The 22,547-nt window shown below is 37.2% G+C and overlaps 1 protein-coding gene across 2 annotated transcripts in view; it reads left to right on the top strand.

Annotated features, from left to right (window-relative positions):
* The first annotated feature begins 207 nt into the window (after positions 1 to 207).
* The window catches only part of TMPRSS11D (transmembrane serine protease 11D), a 55,267-nt gene continuing 32,927 nt past the window's right edge, over positions 208 to 22,547 (top strand). Inside the window, exon 1 of one of the 2 annotated variants that reach the window (XM_036918147.2) lies at positions 208 to 310. In XM_036918147.2, coding sequence (XP_036774042.2) covers positions 303 to 310 — 8 coding nt within the window. In that variant the 5' untranslated portion in view covers positions 208 to 302. The remainder of the gene's footprint in view (positions 311 to 22,547) is intronic. The other variant, XM_036918148.2, reaches the window with a different exon arrangement.

Here is a 22,547-nt window from a genome sequence, read left to right as displayed (position 1 = left end):
CTGCAAACTTTTATGAAGTATCTGTCACCTGTTACATGTTTAATCGCAATTTACCAGAATAAATACATTCTTTCTGATTTGTGAAATTCCCTGTTTCTGATTCTTTTCCGCAAGTCATGCTATTGGTTCAAGTTGATTCCATCGGACTTGTTTAACAAGTTAGATTTTAATTACGTAGGATTTCCTCCTTTGTCCTCAGCTGTTTCATAGATTACACAGAGTACATGAGAGTCATCATTTGAGTGGAAATCAGAGAAGCTGGATAGGCAGAAAATAGGACCTCTTCATTATTCAAGATTAAAATGTATAGGTAAGTCCTATTTTTGCTCTAGCTCTGTAGCTTTAGGAGTCTTATTACCTGTGAAAAATATGCTGTGAGAAATTTGGGCTCTAACAATTTCCTAGTTACTTTTTCAGCTCCATTAAAACTCTTAGATATTGTTTAGATTATATGCTGGATATTGTTTTAATAAGGTGCTTGGCTGCTTCACTGATGTTTTTATGAAATGAATAAAACCTAGAGAGATGGCTTAGCATTATGAAAACATCTTTAAGGGAGTGTTTTTGTTTTCTCATGTTTAATCTTTCAAAAAGTGATGTGTGGATTTTTAAAGTGTGATCAGTAAAAAAAAAAATTCCTCTGTTTAGAATTTTTTGAGGATTCTTAATTTTGACTTCTGTCACAGTATCATGACTACCATTAAATATGCAATGAAACCTGAAGTCCCCTTTAAGAAAGTAAAGACAGTATTTGTTTACTTTTTGTATACTTATGGTACCATGATTTTCAGGCAAATTCTTATTGATTCTTAAGAGAAAGTATTATTTGTCTAGTTTTCTTTCCCATTAATGAATACTTATATTCATACACATTCAAACAAAAAAGCAACAGGTGTGGCATAATCTAGACTCAGATGGTTCAATCTCAAAATCATTATATAATCTGATGTGTTTATATATGCATCTAAGTGTACATATTGTTCATTTTGTTTTTCCATGAATATAGAAAAATTGCTATTGATAAGTTCTTTTAACAGGGGACAAATAATGGGGATAAACATGGACAATGAGTTGACTATGTTAAGTGCAGCTGAGTTTATTTTAAATCTACCAAACTTTAGAAAACTCAATCAAAACTCAAATCATTTTAATAAAATATATGTATGATTATATGCATTTCAGTATATATGAGTGGAAAATGTAGACAATTTCATTATTAAAAGGAAAGAATAAAAGAGGTTAAAATCTATGAGGTAATTTATATACTGTGTCTGTTCTCAGTTTATGTGAAAAATCACCAAATTGTATTTATTCATCAAGTATCACTTTGTGAAGCTACACATGTGAAAAAGTCCAGTGAGGAATATAACACATGAACCATTTTTGTTGTATTGAAGTGGTAAGCTTATGAATTATATTTTTTCCATTATTCCTAAACTCCTATAATACTTCTATAACAATGTAATTCAGAATGCCTTGAATCAATCTAATTCCTAACTTGATCCATCCTTACTTGAAATAGGACACTCAGTCACAACCAAGTTTTCCAATTACAAAGGACTCTGAACCTTTGGTTTCTACAGAGCAGCACACTTTGAAATATTTTCTCTTAAATAGGCTGCATCTAATTAAAATCAATTGGTTTTTCCTATTCTATTAACCTAAAATAAATATAATTCCCAAATAATTTGCTCAGTGGTTGGTTGGTTTTTATTAGAATGAGATAATCAGAGTTGGGATGCCAAATTGATAACACTTTTAAAATAGCTTATGGACCCTCATTCATCAGTTTGAGGAGCCTCTGTCAACCTGAATAAAGAATAGAATTTTAAGTGGGAAGAGGAGAGCATTTTTCAAATGGCCTGGGGCATTAAAAAATGGACACATTTTCATTCTGACAATCTTACTTCTAAGCCAAGACATGCCTGAGTTTAATATTGCAAGAAATGAATTAAAACATGCAGTTTCCTTCTCTGCTGAAATATTTCAATCAGCATAAAGACATGCCATATTATCTCCAGTTTTTAAAAAATCTCAAATTCCACTATTTTCCAGCTCCTCCATATGCTCTAAGGGAGTAGGGTTCCAAACTGGGTAGTGGATGGGTAATGCAAGTGCATAACATATTTCTTAGGTAGTTCTATGTCACTTTTAGGTTATTTTAGATAAATTTCCTGGTAACTGTGATACCTTGGTTGAGAATGGGCTCTCTTGGCTAGTTTGATACCTTGTTTTTCACATATAGTTGAGATACAATCTTACATTGGTTTCAAGTGTATGACATAGTGATTCAACAACTATACATATTACAAAATCCTCACCAGGATAAGCGTAGTTACTATCTGATTTGATTACTTTTACACATAAATTAATCTCCCAGACCCCATCCAGATTGTCCTCTCCTAAAGGTTGCAATGATGGTGTGTTCCTTTCTTTACCCACTTTGCTCAGCCCTCTCAAGAAAGAAATCCTACCACGGGGCCCAGGAATCTGGGCAGTTATGTTATCATGATATAATCATTATTCATTTCAAATTCCTGGGTATTCATATATTGTCAGGTCTACTAAGACAGTGTCTATGTCCACTGGGTTACATAAAAAGTATGAGATGAGGTTTGTAAAACAGGATAAAGATTTATAAGCTGTGAATTCAGAATGTGGTTTAGGGAAAGTTTTAAGGTAAACTTAAAACTTCTCAGCTCAGGAACAGACAAGTCCTGGCAGGACTCCTCCCACCATAACAAATCTTATTTCCATTTTCTTCTCTTTTTGTCTGTGCTCATGGTCTGATTAACTGACTACAGGAGACATGCCAAAGCCAATTAAATACCCTGTCTCCTAAGAGCCTCAAACAACATAAGACAAAAGGAAAAAAAAAAAGCCATAACTATCAAAACTGCATTCCAAACTCTGCCTGTTGTTTCAGTCCTGGTTCATGAATTGCTATTTTAATTTTCAAAAACCACCCAAAATTGTAAGTCATTAGTAGGCAAAGAATATATTTCTTAATAGAAATTAGCCAAGTGGGCACCAACTTATCTTTACAGGCATGAAGCCCAAAATAGTTAATTTAGAGTACAAGATTTTGCCCACAAAAACCTCTGGCCACATGCAAAAACAGTTGCCAAATTTGGCCAAAACGCTTTCCCAGGATGGTACAGACTGGGAGAGAGGTGACAGCATTATATTACATAGGAGGGCCAGCTGCAACCATTTCCCTAGGGTTGTATATTTTCTAGCAAAATCTCTCATGTCCACTGTCAATTTGTTGTCCAGAAGGCACTCCCAAGGTATTTTCTCAGCAATTTGTGACTTACCTGACTTCTGCTGCTCTAGCTCCCCAGAAGGCTATGCTTGGCACCCCTACAATAAGGCATGAGGACAAGAATCAATATCTGCTATTATAAGGGAACCTAAAGAGACCTGATCTAATTCCTTAAAATGTGTTGCTCCAATGAAGGATCCCATTCTCTAGCAAAGAAAACTTGCTATGATTTCAGTTTTTCAGAATATTCTTTAAGTGTAAATTGAGCATATGTTCATGAAATGTAAAGTAAATGCATCATCCCAAGCCTAAAACCATTTGCTGGGGAACTAAGATGATTAGAAATAAAATTGTCTTTGGACAAGTTACAGTGATCATTAACTCAACAGAAAGAAGGTGGCAGACTCTATCAAATATTTATAATATCCATTTGCTAGAAATATGAACAAGTGTATCAGCAATTAATAAAAGGATATGTGAACTCACACTTCAAGGTAGTGGATTAAAAAGAGCCATTGAACATATTTTTTCTAACCTAGACTAGACAAATTCTTATTCTGACAATCTTACTTCTTAGCCACGATATCTGCCTGAATTTAATATTGCAAGGAATGTATTCAAATGTACAGTTTGCTTCCTTGCTGGAATATTCATCTCAGCATAAAGACATACCACACTATCTCCTGTTTAAAAAATATTCCACCCTTGACCCACATCTCCTCTCCAGCAGTGCCTCCTTTCTCATTTCCATCCCTAACAGAAAAACTCCTTTAAAGGTTTTTTTTAGACCTACTCCTTTTGTTTTCTTCTCCCATTCACTCCTTTTACTTTAAATTTATTGTGAACTATATCACACATAAAAACTAACTTAAAACATGAACCTCTGGGTATTTAGCAGTTACTAAGAAAAATAGAATCACCAGTATTTTAGAAGAACCTGTGGGTCCCTCACCCATTACATCCTGCCCTTCCCCTTCCCCTGCCCAATGTAACTGTTATCTGGCATGGTATCTAAACTTTCTTGATTTTCTTAACAGTTCTACCACTCATGGATAGAGCCCCAGAGACACTGTTGAGTTGAAATTCATGTAGATGGAATCAAAATTATGTTTTAAAAAGGAAATAGTAATGCAAGCAAATAACAGATCATGCCGGTCTTAGAAGGCTATCTTATATTGTTGGGATTTATATCCTGAGAGAAATGCAAAACTGTTAAGATTTGATGAGGGCAAAGACATTACTCTACCAGAATTTTAAAATTTTCATTCTGACTCCTTGTAAAGAATGACTCCTGGGGAGAGGGGAGACACCACTGATGAAGAGAGGCCAGCTGGATGCTAATTCAGTATTTCAGAAAAGAAATGAAGATGACTTGGACAAAACTGGTTTGGGTGGTGATAAAATATGAGACATATGTAAGAAGTAAAAAAGATGGGACTTGGTGCTCAGTTGGATGTGAGGGTTGAAAATCAAGTATGATTTTTAGGTTTTCCATGTGAATAACTTGATAGATGTTGGTGTAATTTACTGAAAAAGAAAATGGCACAAAAAGGTCTGTTAGATGGGGCAGAGAGAGGCTGTGAGTGTTAGAAGGCAGAAGACAATTCAACTTTGGAAATGCTGAGTTTGAAACATCAGGTGAGGAGAGAGAAAGATGTAGTTGGATACTTCAGTCTGAATACCATTTGTAGATCAGTGTTCCTCAGAAGGTATGACCTTTAGTTTATCTCTCTCTGAATCCCCTAGGGTACTTGTTAAAAATGCAGATTCCTGAGTAGCAAGACCAGACTTACTGAAACAGTCTATTTGGGTGTTGGATGCAGGAATTCTCACTTTTCCAAGCTTCTCAATTGTTTCTTAGGCACACAGAAATGTGAAAACTGTCAGTTTAGATGGTAATTGAAATTGATTGAATGAGATCAACTTGAGAAAAAAGAGAACACCCAAGACAGCATGGAGCAACACCATGCACTTAGAGGGTTGAATAGAGGAGGAGTAACCAGCAAGATACTTTAAAGAGAAAATAAGAAAGATAAAGAGTACAGAATCACAGAATTTTTTTTAAGGGTGTTTCAATACAAAGAGATGGTCAAGAACATGAAATGTTGGTAACAGGCTGTCTTACCTTCCCTCAGAAAGGCCTTCTGAGTGCCTTAAGGCAAGGACAAAGCTTTGACCATTTTTTAAATGTCTCCAGAGCTTAGCAGAATGGTACAATAAGTACTCAATAGACACTGACTTTTCACACATTCATGCAATAAACACTATGTTAATAGAGTACCCACCATGTGCTAAGTTGCAGAGAAAGAATGCTGACGAAAAATGTCAAGAGGACTCTGCAGCACCACTTAATCCCTCTGCAGATCAGTTTATTCATCTGCATACTGGAATGGATGTTCCTGAAGTTCCCTTCCACTGCTAACTTTCTATGATTCTATATGATGTTATCATTCTTATAAAATGCCATTATAAAAAAATTATATTATTTGAAGTTAAAGCTGGGTTTTACCTAAAAGAGTAATGTAGAATTTACCACTCATTAAACAAAGGGCCGGGGCTCTAAGTACTTTACAAACACCATCTCATTTAATTCTCAGAACACACCAAGGCGTGTGATTATCCCCATTTTATGAATGAGGAAACTAAGGCTCAGAGAGGTCTTGTCACTTGCAATGGTCACATGGGTCTGTCTGATTAACTCATGATTACCACTATTGTACTATATTATCTCTATATTACTTGCATAGCAATTAAAAATACAGGCAGAGAGAAAATAGTGCAGTAATAACGATAGGGGTGAGTATATCTTTTTGAATGAAGGATTTTGTTTTCTTTGGATAAATTTCTAGAAGTGGAATTACTGGATCAAATGGTGTTTTAGCTTTTTGAGGAACCTCCATATTGCTTTCCATGCTGTTGCACCAATTGACATTCCCATCAACAGTGTAGGAGGCTCCCATTTCTCTACATCTTCACCAACATTTGTTATTTCTTGTCTTTTGGATAATGGCCATTCTAACTAGTATGAGATGATACCTCATTGTGGTTTTGATTTGCATTTCTCTGATGCTTAGCAATGTGGAGCATCTTTTCATGTGTCTGATGGCCATTTGTATTTCTTCTTTGAAGAAGTGTCTGTTCAGGTCCTCCACTAATTAATATATTGGGTTATTTGGTTTTTGGGTTTTGAGACATATGAATTCTTTATATATTTTGGATGTTAACCCCTTATCAGATGAGTCATTTATGAATATATTCTCCCAAACTGTAGGTTGCCTTTTATTCTGCTGATGATGTCCTTTCCTGTACAGAAGTAGTTTTTTAGTTTGATGTAGTCCCACTTGTTCATTTTTAATTTTGTTTCCCTTGCCTGAGGAGATGTGTTCTGGAAAAAATTGCTCAACCTAAGTGTCCATCAAAGATGAATGGATAAAGAAGATGTGGTACCTATATACAATGGAATATTATTCAGCCATAAAAAGAAAAAATCCTGCCATTTGCAACAACATGGATGGATCTAGAGGGAACTATGCTAAGTGAAATAAGCCAGGCAGTAAAAGACAATACTATATGATTTTACTTATTTGTGGAATATAAAAACAAAGCAAAGCAGAAAGAACAAAACAGCAGTAGACTCATAGACACTGAGAAGTAACTAGTGGTTACCAAGGGCAGAGGGTTAAGGCACGAGGGTGAGGGAGAATCAAGGGGCATGATAGCTGGGAATCACAATATAAGTTGGGCACAGGGAATGTAACACAGCACAGAGAATGTAGTCAATGATTCTGTAATATCTTTCTGTATTGATAGATATTACCACACTAAAGGGTGTGAGGATTTAATAATATGGAAAAGTGTTGAACCACTGTGTTATACATTTGAATCTAATATAAGATTGTATATCAATGACCCTTTAAAAAAAATTCAGGCCTAGTAACTGGACAGGATTAGTGTTTCAGAGGAATATTTATATAAAAATAAAAGAAACTGAGGAAACAAATGCATTTGTTCAGGAGACAGAAAGGAATCCCTTATGCATGTGACTCTTCATGCCCATGTCAGGAGCCAGCGCAATGCTCACAGAGTAGCCAGGTCTCACTTTTATCATGTAATCCATCCTTTCACTGCACAGATTCACTTCAGGAACAAACCACAGGAAATTTGGGGATACAGTGGAGAACTAATTCCAATCAGTCCCTACCTGGTTTACTGGACTGACCAAGCACTGACACAGGGCCAAGACATTTTGCTTGTAATACTAATAAATTTTTAAGTCAATTATCTTCACAACAACCTGGAAGTAGGTACTATCATTACCTCATGTATGCAGATAAGGAAACTAAGAAGTTGGGTGACTTCCCAGGTTTGCACAGCAAGTAAATGGTAGAGGTGAAATGTGAAACCAGTTAGTCCAGCTTCAGCGTCTGTGCTCCCAGCTGCTGCCTCTCTCTTGGAGCTCACGGTCTACAGGGGCAGAGGGACATGGGGATGCGGAGACAGACAAGACCATGTAAGCAGACAGACCATCTTAAGGAATAAAGTGTTTGCCAAAACTGAGAGTGTGCAGTAGGAGAATCTAACTCATAGAGTGGTCATGAAGGTGAGAGGCCACCCTTGTGAAGGAAGAAAGAACAGCTTGAAGTTGATAAGTAAATTCACTGATTCTTCATTTAACAGCAAAGGAGAAAACTGAATTCCAGAGCCATGATTTGCCTCATGTCAAGCCACTTTGCTAATCTCTTCAACAGTGCATTACTCCCCACTATGTATACAAGCCCCAAAGATAAGAGGTGTATCCGCAGCATGTTTTCTGAGGTCTGAGGAATAGATTCTATTGTGTAGGCCTCAAATATATTAGCATCAGAGACCTTGGAACTCCGTTCATTTCATTATGACACAAAATCATCCTGGGAGAATGATACTGAGAATCTCAGTTTTTTTCCATTGTTCCTTGTAGGCAATCTGGGCAAGAAGCCACTAGGATTAAACTCAGAATGGGATGAGTACAAGCTGTTGTTTTTACAAATACATTGATGTAGCTAATATTGCTCAAGAGCATTTAAAATAACTAATCTTGGGTTTGGTCCATGATTCATTAGAAGCCACCATTTTTTCTATGAGAGCAAGTATCTTGTACTGGATTGAGTTAAATAGAACTAATCATGATGAACCCATACATGAGATTCTGATTCCAGTCTCCATTTCTTCCCTTCTAAGTTACTGGTAATAATTCTCAACTACTTTCACTGAGAGCAGAATTACAGAATATTTGTGGATTCTCTACTCTATCATGCTCATTAACTTATTCCATCAAGTTTGTGCTGAAATGTCTTTCTTGCTTTAGATCCTTTACTAATAGATCTTTACTTCTTTAGGTGTGTTTTTAATGAGAAATGATATTTCTCTTTTCTTTCTTTACCCCACCATTCATAGTGCCTCCTTTCCTGCCTCCCCTCCCTAAGTAAACAATGTTAAAAATCTGGTGTATTATATTTCCATACAAACTAAGCTAGACTGTGTCCTTGGCAATTGTTACAATATTTTTATATTTGGCTCTATATACAGCAATCAAATCAAACATTGGGAGATGAACACATCTGGAGCAAAAAATGCTGCCTGGTGCTTCTCTGGAGTGTGATGTACCAAATTCCTCACATCACTGGGATACATTCTGTAGAAACAATGAAATATTCTGACACTTTCTATTTAGTAGTACAAATCAGGACTTATTAAAGTGAGAGTAAGGGTCCCTAAATCCTTTACTCCTTTATTTTTTGCAGAAAGCTAACATGTATCTAATTCTATATTAGGGTCAATATATTTTGACAGTCAAAAAGGTAGGGTTTTCAACATTTCATAATATAATGTTATAGCAAGGAGGATTGTTTATGAACTTGGACTCAAGGGAACAGAGAAGGAATTAGTAGGCCTTCAGTAAAACCTCTCTTGTCTTTAAAATTGGCTTCTCTGATCTAACTGTATCTGAAACCTTTGTTACACAAATGCAGTTCTTGGACTAACAGCATCAGCATCATCTGGGAGCTTGTTGCAAATGCTGAATCTTGGGTCCAACCCCAGATTCACTAAATTAAAATTTGCATTGTAACAGGCAATTTACATACACATTAAAATTTAAGAAGTCTTAAATTAAACAACTGCAACTACATTAAACACAAGGAAGTTTCTCAAAGTATCCACAATGGAGAAAGAAGTATATCAAGATGCACTCTTGTGAAATTAAGTATGAATAAACATGTCCTGTAAGCTGGGTGCACAACAGATTTCCCGTTCCTCTCCTGCAGAAACACTTAATGCCTTGGGCAAGTTGGAACTCACAGAGCAGCATTTTCTTAACTGATTTCCGGGAACACATCAGGAACAGTGTGCTCCTCAAAATGTTAGATATTTCAGAAATAAATGTTGCTATGCCCAAATAAGTTTGGGAAATGCTGATATCTAGTCAGTTCAGGCTGATCAAGGGCAGGAAGGAACAGGAGAATTGGGGAATATGCAAAGAACAATCGTTTTTTTGTTATTGGCAGCTTGAATTTAAATATAAGCTTTTCTCTAGGACTTTTCAGTCTTTTTTTCCCCACCCTGGCACATGATGGGTGACAGTAATGTGGGACACACCTCCATGGATTTAACCAGGCTTATAAGTCATTCCCAGTGCACTTCTTGTAACCACACCCTCCAAAATAAAAAAATACAAATGTTATCCTAGAATTATCTGCTCTAAATTGTGTAAGAAGTAAATCATTTCAAAACTCTGACACTTTACCTATTATTTGAAGAAATCACTTGCCATCCTCAAACCATCATATTCCAATACCTCAGGTTCTCAGGGAGAACTGCTTTCTAAGAAATGGCACTGAAATGAGGTATGGAGCCCTTTTCTGTTTCTGTGAGTTCAAGCCCACCATCATTCTCAATTAGTCACTGAAAGCTTGATAATGTTGTTATTGCAGTAAGGTACCAGTCATCGAATGATGCATTTAATTTTTAACAGCTTTGTTGAGATGGGATTACACATCACAAAGTTCACCTGGTTAAGTGCACAATTCAATGATTTCTAGTATATTTATAGATCTGGGTGACCATCACCAAAATCTAATTGCAGGATATTTTCATCATGCCAATGGGTATTTAATTTTAAAAATTAATTCAAGTACTCATTTCCCAAAGAACATTTTGACAATAACATATCACAGATTCATACTACCATGACTACCTCTCCGTAATTTGCAGAAAGCTGGGAAAATAATGTTTGTATCAATAAAGGTTAAAGATCACCTTTAGTTAAAAAGAAAAAGGAAAGGAAGGAAAAGAGTAAAAAAGAAGGGAAGGAAAGAAGAAAACTTGGTTTTTGAAAACTAAACCAAGATAGGAAAAATGCTATTGGGAGAAAAGAGACAACAAAATAAGTCTTCAACTAAATATTTATTTATTGCTTTGAAACTGCTCTAGATGCAATGGTTCTGTTACTAGCTACACTTTCTAGAGTTCAGGAATACTAAAGTAGAACAGCAGTGTCCTCTAGAGCACATGCTAGACTCTTCCCAACATCAATCAACAAGATGGGTTACCTCTGTTACATTTGTTGGTTTTGAAACACTAAGTGCACAGTTTCAGACAACAGTAGAGTCAACAAAGTATCAGTCACATTGTTTTGTGGATTTGGTAACTCCTACAGAAATATACATAAAACGTCAGCATCATGACCCAGAAGAAATATTTCCACCTTCTCTGTTTCCAAATCACCTAGGTAGGCTCACCTTTGCAGATGGTGCCCCATCGACCATAATGCCACAGTGCCCATTTTCACAGTGAAAAAGCTCCATCATCTGAATTAGGGAAGCAAGAATCCACCCTTGGGGCAACTATAGAGTTCCAGCAAAGATGGCTTTCCTTATAAAGAAACTGTATATTAAGTGTAGCAGAACTGTAAAGAGAATATTCCTCTAGGATTTTAACAGAATCTTTGCCAGTCAGCAGTCTTCAGACATCTTCTATCAGTAATTACAGTAGATGACTCTACAGTATAAATCTTCTAACTCCAGTTGTCTTCTACATCCCCTTAGACATCTTTTACAATGCAAGAGTTAAACATTACGCTTGGAAGTTTAAAGTCAATTAAAGGAATCCTGTATATTTCAGGTCCTTCATTTCAAAACATAACTGATAGTAGAACAAAGGAAATTTCAAAAAGAAGAAATGATAAATTTTTTAATTGGAAAAAAATTAAATGCCTGCCTTATTGTAGAAACATAAAATGAACATTATTATCAAATAATGTATTATAAAACTGCAACTATGTTTTAATTTAGCAGGGTTCAAATAAAATAAGATTTGAGAAACTGTGATGAAGCCTAATCTACAATATTTTCCTTCTCCAATAATTGTTTAATACAACCTAAGTCACAGGAACCCAGTGAAAAAATTTTAAATCAGGAAATAATTCCTGAAAATCATCTTGAAATACATTTCAATATCATCATCATAATAATAATAAACTGGAGAAAGAATGTCCATGGACTTCCAGTATATGGAAATGATCTTTCAAGTTTAGAACTAACTAGACAAAGTATAGAATAGGGCATTATTAGGGTAGGCATTTGTTTTTCTCCCAGCAGTAGAAGTGGATTATCCCTCTTGCAGCCACACCTTCTCACGCCGTTCACTCTGTGACCAAGCTGTGATAGAAAGAGCCTGAGTTCCAAAGCACAGCCTGAGTCCTTGGGAAGGAAATACTTAACTAGCTTGTGAAGCAACTGGGCTCACACTCTGAGCTTCACTGGCAACAGGTTCTCATGAACCGTCATCAACTCCTAATTTAACTCCTACATACATACATACATACCCATTAGTCATTAATTCATATCAACTTGCAAACTATGAGAAGAATTTGAATCCTAGATTGGCTTTCCCTACATATAGTAGATTCCAGAACTTTGACACATCATTTCAGGTTGGCTACATACAGTTGTGCAATGCACAAAAATTCATGGCTCAGGGGAAGATTGGAAGCTGAGATGGAGCCTGTGCTCCCTGCAAGCTGTCTGTCCCAGCACAGAGCTGCATGCAACCCAAGGTGCACCCTTTTATAATTGTCTCTGCTCCCCAGAACACTGCCTTTTCCTAATTCTCACAAAGGCATTATATAGGCTAGCTCATTTCCTTTCCACTTGTGCAGCCTCTCTATCCTCATAAAGTTTAAAGTGATTTATATCCTCTAGTAATGTAAACTTGTTTAAATGCTACTCAAGAGAAAAATTAATTGGAAAGCAAATCACTGAATTTAAAAAAGTCATGGAATGGATTCCAAAGGTACATACATAAAGTGTTGTGGATTTATGATTCAAGGATAAGATTTTCATCTTCCATATGAACCCAGAGTTTTCAGAATGAATCATGGTCTAATAAAACAAATATATTCAAGATGTCTTAAAACTATGGCACTGTAGAGTTGTGCAATCCCAAATAACCCTCTATAGCTCCCTTTCCTTTTACAGTGCACCTAAGTTTACCAAGAACAAAAAACTTTAGAAATACATAAATAAATAAATAAGAGGAGGGGACCTTTTTCTCATCCCAAAGTCAAACAGAAACCTCCATTTTCTTCTGTTTTTCATTATTGAGCTTTCAAGTAAGACCTTGTTTGAACAAAGTTTGAACAACTTTAAAAATATATGTATTGATTTGGATAATCTCTACTGCCTGCCTAATGGTAACTGTATAAAGTGAGTGAAACTAAAACAAAAAGTCCCTTTAACTTTGGAAACATTTCTCATATTCTCCTCCCATTTGCAGTTTGAGATTGACAGACCAGGAACCACATTCCAACTCTGTCACTTACTAGCTGAGTAACTAAGCCTCTACTTCATCATCTGTAAACTAGAGTTATTTACAAGGGTTAAATTAAATGATGTAAAAAACTCAACACAGTGCCAGGTGCATGGTAGGCACTCGTAGATGGTAGAGATTATTCTCCAATCTCTATTTTATTTGTCAGCATTCAAAACAAGAATTCACAGCATGCAATCCTATATAAAGTCCCTCCAAACCATAGTAAAAATTATTTTTAAATCCCTCTTTGCAGTGTCAGTCATCAATTTTTCCAAAAGCAATGTCTGATGTGGACTCTGTAGTGTGTAATATGCAAGGGATGGGGCATCGCCTGACAAACAAGGTGCATCTCTACCCTTCATGAGTGACAGCCTAGAGATGGGTACAGGCAAGGAAATCATTGTTTACTACATGAAGGGATAAGGAGTAAAATAGAGAATTCCACTGGGCATTTTGAGATTAGATGAGAGGCAGCTAGGGGAGAAGAAGGTAACTGCCTAGAGAGAAAAGAAAGACGTGTGAATTATCTTCAGATTAAAATGGGAATTTGTGAGGCAGCTGAGATACGACATTTTCCAGGCAAAGGGCCACCACACACAGAGGTAGCTGTAGCAGTCAGTCTGGCTGTGGTTAGCTGGGCAGGTGAGGATGTGGTAGGGGATGAAGCAGCAGAGGCGACTGTACTGTCATGTGCCTTAAATGCTATGGGGAAGGCCTGGCTGCCATCCTAAGCATCCTGATGAGCTATAAATGAGGTAGGGGAAGGGGAGGGTGTGAGAGCCTAAGATTTAGATTCAAAAAAAGCCACTGAAAAGAATTTAAAGGATTGATTGGAAAGATGCAAAACTCAAGGACTCAATCTATTTTCCTCTCTTTTCCACATCTCATAAGTGAATCATCAGCAAACCTAGGATCTAAATTCAAAATATATCCAAACTCTGTTCACTTCTCACCACTTCCACTGCTACCACCCTTGTCTAAATTGTCTCTCACCTTGAATGACTTATTGAATGACTTCCGAAGTCATCTCCAACTCCATCCCAGGCCCACTACTTCCTCCACATCACCCAGAGTGAGCCTATTAAAGAAATAGATCAGATGTCACCCTTTTGCTCAAAACCCTCAAAGACTTTCTCACTCATAATAAAGACCAAAGCCTTGTATGCAAAGCTTAAATGATCTTCTCCCTCCCACACTGACTCCATACTCCTATCTTCTGGCCTTATCTCCATCTCATGCTGCGCATCCCTAAGCTGCTCACTCCTCTCCATTCCAGCCGCTCCCCTGCTGTTCCTCAAATTTACCAAGTGCGCTCCTGACTCGGGACTTGCTGTTCCCTCCATCTAGACCGTTCTCCCCCCCACCCCCACCGGTATCACCATGGCATACTCGCGCACCTTCTTCCGGTCTTTATTCAAATGTCACCTTCTCAGTATGGCCTTTCCTGGTCAATCTATCTAAATTTTCACCACCCCATACACACTCTTTTTCCCACCTCCCTGCTTTTTTCCCTTATTTTATTCATTTCTGTCTACACCCACCCCCACATTAGGACTGCTGTGTTTGTCTCTTTTTCACTGTATTCCCAACACTTAGAACATTGCCGACACTCAACAAATATCTCTCAAATAACTGATTAGTTAATGGAAGAAGGCAGACCAGAGAAGAGGCATTTCAAGTAATGTAGTAAAGTGGTTAACAGTCATAATTAAGTATGAAATAGAGGGTATAGAGAAAAAAATCTGGTGGCAAGACAAGCACTGTTGGGTGACCTATTGAATATGGGAAGTGACCAAGAGGGAGAAGGTGCACCTAATTCCTGGTTCTCTAACCTAACAGGCAGATGGTAGTGATATTCACCAATATTAGAAATAGTGGGCAGTGAATATATGCTGGGGAAAAGATAGCTAGTTCAGTTTTGAACTGAACTGCTATATTTTAAGGAGGTGGTAAAACATCCATTATGGAAACGACAGTAAGGAGCTCAAAGACAGAGGTCTGGGCTAAAGATGTATCTTAGGAAATATTTTAGTGAGTGCCTTCTGAAACCATGACTTAAAATGGGATTATCCAGGAAAAATATATGGCAGGAGAAAATAACTGTAGACCAAATCATTTGTTACTATGATACCTGAAGTCATATTTAAACAGACACAAAACTGTCTAGATACATACTATATGTAACTAAATTTGTAATTACATTGTAACTGTTTTCCTCCATTTTTGAAGGTAATGGAAAGTTACTGCCAAATTGTTCTATTAATCCACAACCATATATTGGTTGTAGCTATGTGACAATGTCAGAGACTAATTAGTATTCCTAGATAAATCTTATATATTAATATAATGTGTAATTTCAAATTAAAATTGAATCAAATATTTCATTGTACACTTATTGTGTATAAAACCAACTCCCAGCACTCAATGAAAGCTGATTCCCTTTGTTTTCCCCAAGGGCAGTCAGGAAAGATAGGAGTCCCAAAGCTTTCCTGTCTCCTGTCATGTGAGGGAGGAGGTATACATGAGAAGAAGTGCATGTTCTTTGATTCAAGCCAACATGGTTTCCATTTCCAGCTCTGTCACTTGAGTAATTAGGAGTTATTTACTCTCTGAGCCTTAGATACCCTTCTCTTCAAATTGGGATCATAATACCTACTTTGCAAGACTATTGTGAAGATTAGCAATATACATGTACAATGCCTGACACTTTGGCTCTCATAATAAAAGTATAGAATAACTTTTCCAACATTCATTAACTTTTCCAAGTCAATGAGAGAGAGACAGAGAGGGAAGCTGGTTAAACATATCACAACTAAATATTTGTTCTTCTGTTTAAATACAAATATTAAAAACCTCACACATCATGGTGCTGCGTTGAAAGCAAAGTATTTTCCTACACAGATTTCCATTGCATTATTAATAAAAAGTCAGTGTTTACAAACATATTTTCTCTAATAGTTTACAAAGTAAATACTGGTCACAGTTTAGCTTGTATTGGCATAAGCTTTATAACCAACCAGATACAGAAGTTCAACAATCTGCACTACTAAGAAGACAGCAGATATTTCTTCAGCTATTTGTATAGGGTGGAACGAGCCATTCTTATACAATTAAGTATGGCTTGTGAGATTAAGATAATTTGGTCCACACCCTTGTTTATTGAATCATATGCCTCACAGTGCTTTTCAGTCACTGAGTTTAAGATGTTTTCCATAAACTTAAGCAAAGTTGGCTCTAAAGTCATTCTTTTGAGAGGTTCATCCAAGCTGAAGCACATGCTGACTCTGGCCTTTGGTTTTGTTTTTCAGTGTTTAGACCTCCAACTTAATCTTTTTCAGTGCTTCTCTACACTCATAAGTCTCGACAAATCAGTTCATCTCTGGAAATACAGTCAATCCTTGGTTGAGGATCAATCAGTTTGATACTTCGCAAGCTTTTTGGTTTAGCCTTGAATCCAACTCTGCCTCCTTTTGGCTTTCCCACTGCTTAGCAGCTACTAAATTTACTGAACTCACAAATGCTGAACATTCTGCATTTGTGATCGCATGTCATTGGCACAGTACCTTAAGGTAACAGATTAGTAAAGTGAGGCTCAAAACTCAGGAAATGTCAAAGTGCCAATTCTCTCCAACTTGAAAATGATCACAGTCATGGTTCCCAAATGTTGGACTCTGGACCAGTGTAAGTGAAAGTCGGTTTCTACTAGTACAGCAAAATGAACAAACAAGAAAGTAGTAAAGAGGATTCCATAAAGCAAACACCAAATTATCCATCATCTTTTTTATTATTCTGAGATTACATACCCCCTACTTTTATGTATTTAAATGTCCTTTTATTAGATAATAATGTTTGAGCATGGTCAATCTTTATAATTTTTAACACGTTCATTGAGCAAAATTGAAAGTTGGCAAATCTATGTCTACTTCCAACAAACTTTTGAAATGTTACAGGTCCCAAAGACACAGCATACAAAGCATAGGCAATACACTGCAAAATATCAGGGGGTACCCTCCTCTAAGTCTGTGGTGGGTAGAGCTCAAATACCAGGCAACCCTGCTGGGAAACATGAAAATCTGAGAATTGCTGACCCTCAGAGCACTCTCTTCCCACTTATACCAGAATGTTGGCAAAACAAATGAAAACATGAAAGTCAGACTACATTCTGGTTAAATGTAACTTATATTCAGCTATGGTAAGATTTTTATATCTAAAACATTCCCTGGGGTTTTATGCAACTGATATTTGTAAATGTTATAAATATTTATGTGCTATCTGTACATCCTAGGCACCTTACAAAGTGTCAGAAATATAAGCATGAATACCACCTTGCCCCTCAAGGTGCTCACAGCCTAGTGGATGAGAACCTACTTAACTAGAAATACATACTTTATAACTCCTAACATAATCTCATTGGCCTTCAATGAGATTGGCCTTCCTTTTTTCAACAAGGCTGTGAGGCACGCATTATTATTTCCAGTTTTCCAATGAAGAAAGTCTCAGAGAAATGATAATATGATCTCCAAGCAAACAAGGGATGAAACAGGAATTCACAGATGGCAATCCTGGTGACCTCTCCAGTGTGTGGTGGTGAGGAGAAAGGCAGTGAAGATTGCCGAATCTGGGCTCTCTCTCTAATATAACACCAGATACTATATTTGTACAAATCTCTTGGTCTATACTGCAGTTGACAAATTCATGGGAGGTAAAAGGAAAAATCACACAAATACCCTGCTGTTGGTGCAGTTCTAATTCATGTCAGCGCCTTGCTACTCTCCTGGATCTCTGCTCACAACCTCTGGCCACATCCCCATTTTTAATAGTATGAACACTATTACAGTAAGGAATGCTACTGTTCTGACTCCCTCCACTGCTTTCCTTACCCAAAGGATCTCTCTTCTGTACCTCCCTGTGGATGATGCCCAGGTAAGTGAGCTGGCTACAGTAAGTGCCCAACATGGGATCCTGGAAGGAGTTATAGCAAAACAGAGAGCAATTAGTCTTATTTTCGTAAGCTTCAACTGGAAGAAGGGAAAGCAATTGCAATCCATAGGTCTGATTCCCTTACTCTTCTATTAAACTATATAAAAGTCCACATTTTTGTGCTAAAAAAAAAAACTGAAAGAAAAACCATTAAAAAGGGTACAGAAGGGAAAAAGATGGCAGAGTAGGAAGGTAAAGTGAAAACCTCCTCCCACATACACACAAAGAAGAAGCTACAGCAAATACAACTAACCCTGAAAATGGCCTGAAGACTGCAGGCCAGACCACCTAAAAGGTGAAAAAGAGAAGACCACATAGAGGGGGTAAAATGGCATAGCCACAATCAATCTAGACCCAAGCCCTTCCCCCACATCCCCCAAAAGTGGGAGGGAGAGGAACAGAGCAGGGAGGGGATAAGTTCTCAGGAACTCTGCACACCTGGCCCTGGAGATCTGCTCTGGAAAAACAAGTCCACATTGCACTGGGCTTCAGTGATTAACAGGGCTGGATGCCAGGGAGCATTGGAGTACTCTGGGAGGCCGAGACTCCTGTCTCTTGTGGAGGACAGGCATGCTCCATTGGTCCTGCTGAGAACCAACACAGACGGCAGCAGGTTGAAAGATTTACCAGAAGAGGGAAGGGTTCCAGATGGTTGGGGGCTGGAGGGAGTTCTCTCTGCAGAAGAAAGGGCAGGTAGATGCTATTTCCCAGCCCTTTCTCAGCCCAACTGGTCAGGCACTTGAAGTAGACCCAAACACTCCATCAACCTCTCTGGTGGCTCAGCCCTAAGGCATGTCCCTACAGACTATCCGCCCACCCACCCGACAGTCCCAAATGACCCAGCAGTGGTCAGACTTCGCTGCCTGGCAGAGAGGAAGACTGTTACCTGGCAGGCAGAGGGAGGCTTTCCCAACTTTCCCAGCCCACTCACAGCCCAACAGGGGAGGTGCCTGCAGGAACCAGCTCCAAATGGTCCTTCGTCCTCACTGGCAGCCCAAAGCACACTCCCTTGCACACCTGTGCCACCCAACCTGTTGGGCCAGCAGCCCTACTATCACTGCAGGCAGACAGAGGGCAGCCCTGTACACAACAATACCAGCAGAAGCACCCATGCACAGGTCACAGAGGACCTCTGCTGACTAAGATCAGCCACTGTCAGCAGACAGGCAGAAAAGCAGCCCTGCTGACCAACAGCAACTGCAGCTCCACCACAAAGGAGAATCAGGACTGGTGAGGAAAGAGTCTTGTACTCTGGGAACCACAGGACACCTTCTTCATAGAGCCATTACTCTCTAGATAAGGAGGCATAATGGATCTATCTAATACAGGAGAAGAAACACAGAAAAATTTAGGTGGCAGAGGAATATGTTCCAAACAAAATAAAAGGATAAGACGCCATAAAGAGGACTAAATGAAATGAAGATCACCAATCTTCTTGATAAAAATTTAAAATTAAGTCACAAATATGCTCACTGACCTGTGGTAAAGAATTTCCGATCTCAAGGAGAACTTCAACAAAGACATACAAGAGTTGGAAAAAAATGCCACTCAGATCTAAAGAACACAGTAACTGAAATGAAAAATACAATGGTGGAAATGAATAATAGATTTCTATAGAGGAGACAATCAAAGAGATAGAAATCAGAGAAGAGAAAAAATGAAACTAGAGGAACAGGAAAAAAGAAAGAATCTCTAGAAATGAGAGGATGTTGAGAGAGCTATGTGACAGCTCCAAACAAAATACTATTCTCATAATGGGGTACCAGGAGGAAGAGATCAAGGAGTAGAAAGTCTCTTTGAAGAAATAATTGTTTAAAATCCTCAGTCTGGAGAAGGAAATAGACATTCAGGTCCTGGAAGTGCAAAGAGCCCCTAACAAAATGAACCCAGGGAAGATACTACCAGGACATACAATAATTAAAAGGACAAAGATAAAGGATAAATAGAAGGTATTGAAAGCAGCTAGAGAGAAGCAGAAAATTAGTTATAAGGGAAAACCCATCAGGCTATCAGCAGATTTCTCAGCAGAAACTTTACAGACCAGAAAGCAATGCATGAAATATTTAATGTATTGAAACAGGACCTTCAATCAAGAATCCTCTACCTACCAAGGTTGTCATTCAGAATTGAAGGAGAGATTAAAAGTTTTCCAGATAAACAGAAGTTAAAAGGATTCACCACCACTAACTGGCCTTACAGGATATTTTAAAGGGACTTCTGTAAATGGAAATGTTCTTCAGCCTAAATATTTTTCATCATTGACAATAAACTCAAGGTAAAGGTAATTGACCAATTACTAACTAAGCAAGTATGACAAAAAGTAGTAAAATCAACTGTAAACAAAATCAGTCAATGGATAGAGAAAAAATGCAGATTATGACATCTAATACATAAAGTATGGAAGAGGAAGAAGAATTAAAAAGAGGTACTTTTAGACTATATTCGAAATAGAGCAACCAGCAAGTTAATATAAACTGTTACATATTTAGGAAACTATGACCCTTATGGGACCCAAAAGCCTAAATCCTATAATAGATAAACAAAAATCTTTAAAAAAAGAAACAAAACCACAACACTAAAGAAAATCATCAAATAACAAGAGAAAAATATAAGAGAGAAAGAAAGGAACAGAGAGGAACTACAAAAACAACCAGAAAATTATTAATAAAATAGGAATAAGTACATACCTATCAATAGCTACCTTAAGTTAAATGGGCTGAATGTACCAATCAAGAGACAAAGGGTGGCAAAATGGGTAAAAAATACCCATCTATATGCTGCCTGCAAGAGGTTCATTTCAAACCCAAAAACATACATAAGCTGAAAGTGAAATGATGGAAAAAGATATTTCATGCAAATGATAGGGAGAAAAAAGCAAGAGTAACATTACTTGTATCAGACAAAATAGATTTCAAAATTCAGTAACAGGAGACAAAGAAGGACATTACATAATGATAAAGGATACGTCCAACAAGACAATGAAACCATTATAAATATTTATGCACCCAACATAGGAGCAACTAAATATGTAAACAAATACTAATGAAACTAAAGGGAGAAATAGACTACAACTCAATCATATGAAAGAACTTCAGCACATCACTTACATCAATGGGAAAATCATCCAAACAAAATATAAATAAGGAAACAGAGGCACTGAACAACATGTAAGATCAGATGGACTTACAGATATATACTCAGAGAACTTTCCATCGAAAACAGCAGGATACACATTTTTCTCAAGTGCACATGAGACATTCTACAGTATAGATCACATATTAGGACACAAAGAGAGTCTCAATAAATACAGAAAGACTGACATTGTATCAAGCATCCTTTCAGATCACCATGGTGTGAAAATAGAAATAAATCACATAAAGAAAACAAACACCCACAAACACATGGAAGCTAAACAACATGCTTCTAAATAATCAAGGGATCAATAAAAATAATCAAAGAATAAATCGAGCAATACAAGGAGACAAATTAAAACAAAAATAGAATGGCTCAACATATGTTGGACACTGCCAAAGCAGTTCAAACCCTAAAGATGCCACTAAAAAACACTATTAGAATAACTGCATTCAGTAAAATTTCAGGATACAAATCAATATACAGAAATCTGCTGCATTCCTATGTATTAACAATGAACTAACAGAAGAGAAATCAAGAAAACAATTCCACTTATAATTGCATCAAAAAGAATACCTAGGAATAAACCTAACCAAGGAGGTGAAAGACCTGTACTCTGTAAACTATAAGACACTCATGAGAGAAATTAAAGAAGACACAAAGAATTGCTATTGTCAAAATGGCCATCTGGCCCAAAGCAATTTCCAGATTCAGTGCAATCCCTATCAAAATATCCAATAACATTTTTCAAAGAACTAGAGCAAAAAATCTAAAATTCATATGGAACCACAAAAGCCCTGAATAACCAAAGCAATCTTAAGAAAGAAGAACAAAGCTGTGGGTCTCAACCCTGACTTCAAGCTATACTACAAACCTATAGCAATCAAAACAGTTTGGTACTGGTACACGAATAGACCCATTGATCAGTGGAACAGAATAGAGATCCCAGAAATAAACCCACACTTACATGGTCAATTATGTATGACAAATGTGCCATGGAAATTAATATAGAAAAGACAGTCTCTTCAATAACTGATGTTGGGAAAACTGGAAGGCTACATGCAAGAGAATGACACTGGGTTACTTACTAACACCATACACAAAAGTAAACTCAAAATGGATTAAAGACCTAAATGTAAGACATGAAACCATAAAACTCTTAGAAGAAAACATAAAGCAAATATCTCTTTAACATAAACATGAGCAATACTTTTCTGGACACATCTCTCCATGCAAGGGAAACAAAATAAAAATTGAACAATTAGGATTACATGAAACTAAAAAGCTTCTGAACAGCAAAGGACAACATCAACAGAACAAAAAG

The sequence above is a fragment of the Manis pentadactyla genome, chromosome 5, assembly GCF_030020395.1.
Source record: "Manis pentadactyla isolate mManPen7 chromosome 5, mManPen7.hap1, whole genome shotgun sequence".
Classification (NCBI taxonomy): domain Eukaryota; kingdom Metazoa; phylum Chordata; class Mammalia; order Pholidota; family Manidae; genus Manis; species Manis pentadactyla.
The sequence above is the reverse complement of the archived record's forward strand: the minus strand, read 5'-3'. Positions and strand labels throughout refer to the sequence as shown.